At 33.6% G+C, this 7057-nt stretch overlaps 1 protein-coding gene across 3 annotated transcripts in view; it reads left to right on the forward strand.

Moving 5' to 3' along the window:
* FYB1 (FYN binding protein 1) overlaps positions 1–6676 on the forward strand; it is a 71760-nt gene extending 65084 nt beyond the window's left edge. For all 3 annotated transcript variants that reach the window (XM_067315499.1, XM_067315500.1, XM_013961025.2), the window contains 4 exons: positions 94–256; positions 4790–4823; positions 5995–6026; positions 6136–6676. In XM_067315499.1, coding sequence (XP_067171600.1) covers positions 94–256; positions 4790–4823; positions 5995–6026; positions 6136–6158 — 252 coding nt within the window. In that variant the 3' untranslated portion in view covers positions 6159–6676. The remainder of the gene's footprint in view (positions 1–93; positions 257–4789; positions 4824–5994; positions 6027–6135) is intronic.
* The last annotated feature ends 381 nt before the right edge of the window (positions 6677–7057 follow it).

Below are 7057 nucleotides of genomic sequence, written 5' to 3' on the forward strand. Positions count from 1 at the left end.
GCAATAAATGGGAATATATTGTTATAAAACATGCATGATCATAGCTCTTGCATTAGCATTTTTATCCAACATCTCTTTATTTTATTTTTACAGTTTGAAGGTGAAATTAGAGTTCTTTACTCTACCACCACAATCCAGGATTTACCCCAAAGAAGATGGGGATCTAAAGACTTACAGGTTAAACCAGGGGAGTCTCTTGAAATTATAGAAAATACAGATGATACCAAGGTCCTGTGCAGGAATGAAGAAGGAAAATGTAAGTTTATTTAAAAAACTGTAGTACAGAATGCATGTGCTATAAATTAGGCTGTCAGAGATGATTGTTCAGCACATAACTTGAGTCAGAAGAAAACCCTCTTCCCTGTCATGCTCAAACAGAGACTCATACATGTCTTTTTCCTTGCCTGGTGGTTGACAATAGGTAGATTGCTGTTATTTTATTACTATTATTATTACTTACAGTAGCTCCTAGAGCGTGTTAGAGTGCCTTACCTTAAAAAGTTTACAACTCAGATAGGCAAGGCAGACCAAATGTGAGAGGGAGGACAAATTATTTATGTAAATCTTGCTTTGCATCAACTAAGATTGGCAGATATTTTTTGGTGCTTTTTTCTCTCACCACTTGCCATGCAGAATACAGCTATCATACCACACAGGATCTAGGAAAGCGGTAGAATCCTTGCTGCACCTCTTAGAAGCGCTTGCCCCTTGATTTCAACCAAGGGAAAATCAATGGCAGTATTTTTATTAGCTCTTACTTTGGATTGCCAGAGCTGGAGTTTAATCTTTTCAACAGGTTGGGGAGGAGAAGGAGTCTTCCCCCAGCCCCCAGCAGCTCCCAGGCAAGCATCCTTACTGGTGTGCCTGCCTGTTTTGGGAGCTATCAAGGCTGCAGCTACAGCTACACATCCTTCCAGTGTTTCTTTGGAAGCCTTGGCCAGAGTGCACTGGCAGAAGTTGCTGCATTCTTTGGAGAAGTCTGGACCATCTACTGTTGGCTTTGATTTCTTAATGTGCTTCTGCTACAATACTTTTCAAATCTCCCAATAAGAGTTCACTGTTTGTAGGAATAGAGTATGTTGGAGGTAACAGCTTTCTAAGTAAACAACTCGCCTTCGTTGTTTACCGCTGCCCTAACCAGAAGGCAGTCCGATGCCATATACCTCTGAAGTGGATTTACTAACCTTTCTATTGTTGTTTTCCCCTATTTACTCATCTGTTATAACTGGAGTATAGCCTTCTTCGTGGCAGGCCAGCAGGATGCAGAAGATTTTCTTGCATAACCACACGTAGGTTTTTCAAAACATAGATTGACCTAGTGTAGCCTCTTCTGCAAGAGCAGCTTTCAATGCCACACTTTTTGAATTAAGCTACTAACTACAAAGTAGAAAGTAGTTCATGTTGTTTGTTTTCCTCACAGTAGTCTTCAAAACCTTTCAAATAGTGACAAAACCTACTGCTTTGCTATGCATAAAAGAGCAAAACAAATAAAAATATCCTCCCTGAAAAATTTTGAATAGATCTCTGTCAAGTTTCACATTAATTAGTAAGGCTCAAATCCTACTGTATTTAAGTACCTGACAGTTTGGGTTATTTGCTGTAGTTGGAGTAGACTCATATCTTAAAATTATAATTTAACTTTTTAAAAGACAGAGACTGAAAATCGACAATTAAAAATAATCTTGTTACTTTCTTGCATATGAATTCTTCCATTCATCCTTCAACTTACAGTGTACTTCCATAGCTTCTATGCCTCTACTGGCAGTTAAACAAAATTAGGAATTACATTATAATATTCTCCCATCTTGTTGAGCAAGGACTGATGAGCTTAGGAACATATTCTGCTATGAGTTATTTTTATAGTTACCAAATGATTTGAAATTACTAAAGTGACACAAGGAACTGATTCTCATTTACTCTCAAATCCCTTGTTACTTCTGCCCTGGTCAGATCCATATATCTTTTGAGATACAGAAGATCTTTCAATTCACTTTCATGGACTTTGCTTAAACATTAGGATGTGGGTGAATGTCAGTGCTTGAAAATGTAAGCTGTGTCCTCTGCAAGCCTCCTTTACACTACCAGAAAGGTGTTGGCGTGATGCATCATAGCTTTCAGTTATGCTAAGTAACCAAGACTGAGTCTGCTGACCTGCTCCCGTATTCCCCTATTATGGAAGCCACACAGATATGAATGAACTAGATAAAACTTTGGACATGTAATCTTGGAGCCTTGTTCCTGATTAGGAAAGAGTCTGAAAGAGTGCAGAGTAGGCAGAGGCTGTCTGCAACATATCTAGGGGCTAGGGACCCGTAGGAGAATCTAGCCTGGAGGCTCCGGCCTCAAGGTTAACCTCTGCAGTATTAGAAGGACTGTCGTTTGCTGTGTATGTTTGGTTTGCAAGAATATTATGTTTGTATACCATGACTGCAACTGAAGAAACTTTGCTTTCACATAGATTTACATGAGAAAATTAAAATTAAAATTAAAAACAGAGAAGATGAGATTGGCTGAGTGATTTTAAATGACTCCCAATGAGACTTTAGAAGTCCTGTAAATTATTGGACTCTGCTTAAAGAGAATTTTTAAAAGATGATGTCTTTAAACAAAATTCCATTTCCATGCTTTTATCCCACAAAAAGTCTGAGGAAAGAGAACCAGGAAAAGAATATGCTGAATATACAAGAGCCTAAGTGTAGCAGCTTGCATTTAGCCTGAGAAACTACACAGATGACTGAAAATCTGCAGCTTTGAATTCTTTGGACTGTTCAAGTTTACTTGCAGTTTAACAATCTTGATAGGCAAAAACTATAATAGAATTTTTGTAAGTATCAAATCTTCATGAATACAAGACAATTAAGCATCTATTTTATCTAATACAGATGCAATCAAATATTAAATGCATAGAAATATTTTTCCATTTTCTTAGCAACAAGATTTTGTATCATTTTTTTCAAAGGATGCCTGTAATAATTTTAAGTTTTGAATACTGTTCTAAATAAGAAAACAGGTAATTTATTCATTAGCTTTCTTACAAAGAGGATATTATGGTTTTCTGACTAATGAGCTTATAGAGACTTTACCTAACACATTGATTTATATAGAGGGTTAAGAAGGTTATTTTTCATTCTGATTACATTCATTTAACTGCTAAGTCATAAAGTGAAGTAAAGCAGATTAGTGTCAAATAAAATATTATTACATGAAATTAATGCCTTTCAGGCAACATTCAGCTGTAACACAAGAGAGAAATTTCCTTTAAAAATGCATTGATTTTAATGTATTATGGCCTTCACAGAGCAAATCACTAATTTGTTTTATGTTATATAAGATGGGCAATCAGTACAGCACATTCTAGAGAAAACTATTTATATTTGAGATTTGTAGCAATATGTGACATCTACCAATATTTTAAGATGAAAATACATCAACTTAAAATGAATTATACAAATGTTTCTTTACAGAGAAAAATTCTATATAAGAAATAGTTACTTATTACTATTTGCAGAATTATTCAGGATATTATTCTTGTCAGATAACTTTTCCAATATTCCATATAGGAATCCTGGGGTGTTTTTACATGTCAAAACATCTGACAGTTGAAGACTGTGATAATTCAGCAGCTTTTGGGCATAGTACAAGTAGTACAAATAGTACATTGTGTTTGATACTAATTTCTGAGGGCAAGTAGTAAAGTTACAGATCTTGTAAAGGGCAATTTCAGTTAGAATAAAATTAGCGATGGGTTGTAAAAAATGCTTGAAAAAATGTCATATGAAATATGAGATTCCTAGGTAGACATTACTGTGATTTCTTTTTTTTTTTAAGAATACTTTCATGTCCTGTGTGTCAGAAAAGTTCAAACAAATAAGTAAAGAATTCCCTTAGGTAAAATAGTAAGATCTGGAGGTTGATGTAAATGGACCTGAAATATCACCACCAGAAATACTAGCAGAAAAGTGGTGTTTTCTGTACTGTATGATGGTTCCTCTAAATACATGGAGCAATAGCAGCTCCATGCAAAGAATGCAAAGGAATTTTACAAATAAAGCTAATTAATTCGTTCTAAAACCTGTGAATATGGTAGAGTACATGAATCATTGAAAAAGCAGCATTTTAGTGTGACTATTTAAACCTCCAACTCAATAAAAGAAGGAAATTTATATGGTAATTTCAAATCTAATGAAAGATGACATGTCCCTTTTAAAACTGTACTATTTTGTCTGTACAAACATACTAATGCTTGCCTACAAATATGTAATTACATAACTATTGTTATGGTTTTACTTTGATTATGTATGCTATGCCAATTGACAAGTAAGTATATCAGTAGAGGTCTTTTACCAAAGAAAGCAAGTAATTTTTTCAAGGGATTAAATATGTTGCAGAAGAGTATGTGTAGTTTTACCTGACTCAATCAGTAATGCAACAGAATGATAGATTAATTCACTGGTGAACAGCTATTCTAATAACTTTCCATATTCTTATATAAAAACTTTTTATCAATTTGATACAATTAAAAAATTTTAAACAATTATGGTTAATGGTAGTTAACTGGTGGATACATCATGAAAGACATTTTTGTCCCATTAGAAGACTACATATATTTCTTCAAATTCTGTATGATAGCAAAATTTTCCATTCACATTGTTATCCATCTATATATTTTCCTATCTGAAATGTGTAGTGCACTACACCAAGAAAATCTGTATTTCACTAGCTCTAGCAACAGAAGAAATATCATGAATATTTAAATTTAACTTAAATACATATAATTTCAATTTTACAGATGGCTATGTTCTGAGAAGCAATTTAGTTGAAAAGTAAGTACCAAATGATCATTTTGAAAAATTTGCTTTAGTACTCAATTTTAATCTAAACTGTTTGTTAAGTAAAAGTGAATTTTAGTTATTTTAGTATGTGGTGCTAGTCCTGTAAATCTGAATATGCTGGGGGGAGTTTAGCTTTCTCAAGAATTAGTCACATACATGTATGTTGGAAATAATCCAGGGCTCCATTCCTCATTGCTTACCCATAAACTCTGGTTTAAGCCATGAAAAATGATATAAGTTGAGTATTATTGGGTCTGCAATCCATTAGTAAGCTGCACATTAATGTAACTAAGTGCATTGAGGCCAATTTCAAATGTTTAACTAAAATGAACCAATTTTTCTTTAGGTTTATTTTTATTTCAATCTTATTGGGATTGAGAAGATTTGGTGTTGCTCAGAATAATTGTGTGGAGTTCAGCATTTAGGATCTAATCCAAAACCCTTATCAGACAAAGCCTTTCCATTTCCTTCAACAGGCTTTATGTTAGGCTTTTAAATATTAAATCAGATGTCTGTTTTAGAATTCAGGCCTACAAACATTTGTATAAGTGCTTAACATACGTAAATAGCCTTAGTGGCTTCCATGGGACTATTCATGTATCTAAGTGACACATTTTGAAAATTCCTACTACTTGAGGTGCCTATATCATTTATAGACATTACCTAAATTCATTATCTAGAAAGCTGTTCCCCAAAACCATTGTCACATTGTCAAGTACAAGAACAAATAAGCATTGCAAGGACATATTTATTTTCTTCACTCACCTTTTCTGGTTTTGATATAAAAATTCAGTAAGAATTTCATTTTTAATGGAAATGTACCTATGAGTTTGTTAAAACAGCCACTGAAAAAAAATATATTTTTAAATTCTATTAACAAAGGAAGCCTATCAGTTTAGAAAGACAGGTAGCCGGCTTTACCCTTCACTGAAAATTCTTTGACCTGGCCATCTTGCTCAGTCCTTTGAATTATAATATAGCTAAAATATAGCTAAAACCTGTGGATGAAGCTGGCATTTTCCTAATTAACAAATGAATTACTTGATACATATCTAAACCATGCTACTTATTTTATGTCTGCATGCAAATAGAAATATTAATTAATTTATTAAATTTAAATTATTTTTTAAATACATTATTTTTCCCTTTTTCTGTTTTACAGTGACGGAGAGATTTATGATGATATTGGTGATGGTATGTTAGACATTTCAAACAATACTAAATTCAATTATAACAAATAACTTCATCCTTGAATCAAAGTACTATAGAATACTAATATATTTGCATTTTATTTCCATTTCAGGTTGCATCTATGATAACGACTAATGCTGAATTCCATGAGTTTAAGAGTTTCATTGAGGATCAAAATTTATTTCGAACTTCCTCGTTGTCAAAGAAAAGGAAATCACCAAAGTTGACTGGTTACAGGTTAATTGGTTACACCCCTGTCTACAGGAACAAAGTTTGGTTAGCTGCTTTTTATAACGTCAGGGTTTTGTCATCAGTTGCTTTGTATGACATTTTTATTGCTATTTATCAGAGCAATAAAAATCCAGGGAATATGAACTCAAGTTAAAGTTACCATCTTCTGCTTCCTTTCTGTATTCGTCACAGTCCATGTAAAAACAGTCCCTCAGTTAGCTACACCCAAAGAGGCCAGTTCAGTTCTGTGAAGGATGCAGAGGACAATAAGCCTCGGTAACAGGTTTTTCTCCAGCTCTTTTCTATTAAGCACCAGAGACTGCCACTCTGGGGAGGATAGCATCCTGAAAAGAAATGCCTGTCTTTGGTGATAGCATCCTGTTGTGAAAACAGGAAATAAAAAGTGGGTATCAGAGAAGACAATATATTGCTGACCTGCCACTCCAGTTGTAATAGTGTTAGCTACACTGACATGTACAGCCACGTACCTTTATTGCCGAAGTTTTATGTTGCACTAGTAATAGAATATAGTTTTCTAAAATTTACTTAATTATTTTGTAAGTACTTTTTGACTAATATTAATAGTACAACAGTAAGCATAAATTATATGTTACATACAGCACTCTGAGATATAAACTATGGAAGATTCTAATTTATACTATATTGTTGGTCAGAAAATTTTTAGAATGTTTAGGCTAAGATTTAAATTTTGTTTAGTTTAAAGATATATTGTTGTCACTGTAGTTATTTGGGCATTAAAATAGACCAAAATTTATGATAAACTGGTGGGAAATAACTTCTAG

Source organism: Apteryx mantelli, chromosome Z (genome assembly GCF_036417845.1).
Source record: "Apteryx mantelli isolate bAptMan1 chromosome Z, bAptMan1.hap1, whole genome shotgun sequence".
NCBI classification, from domain to species: domain Eukaryota; kingdom Metazoa; phylum Chordata; class Aves; order Apterygiformes; family Apterygidae; genus Apteryx; species Apteryx mantelli.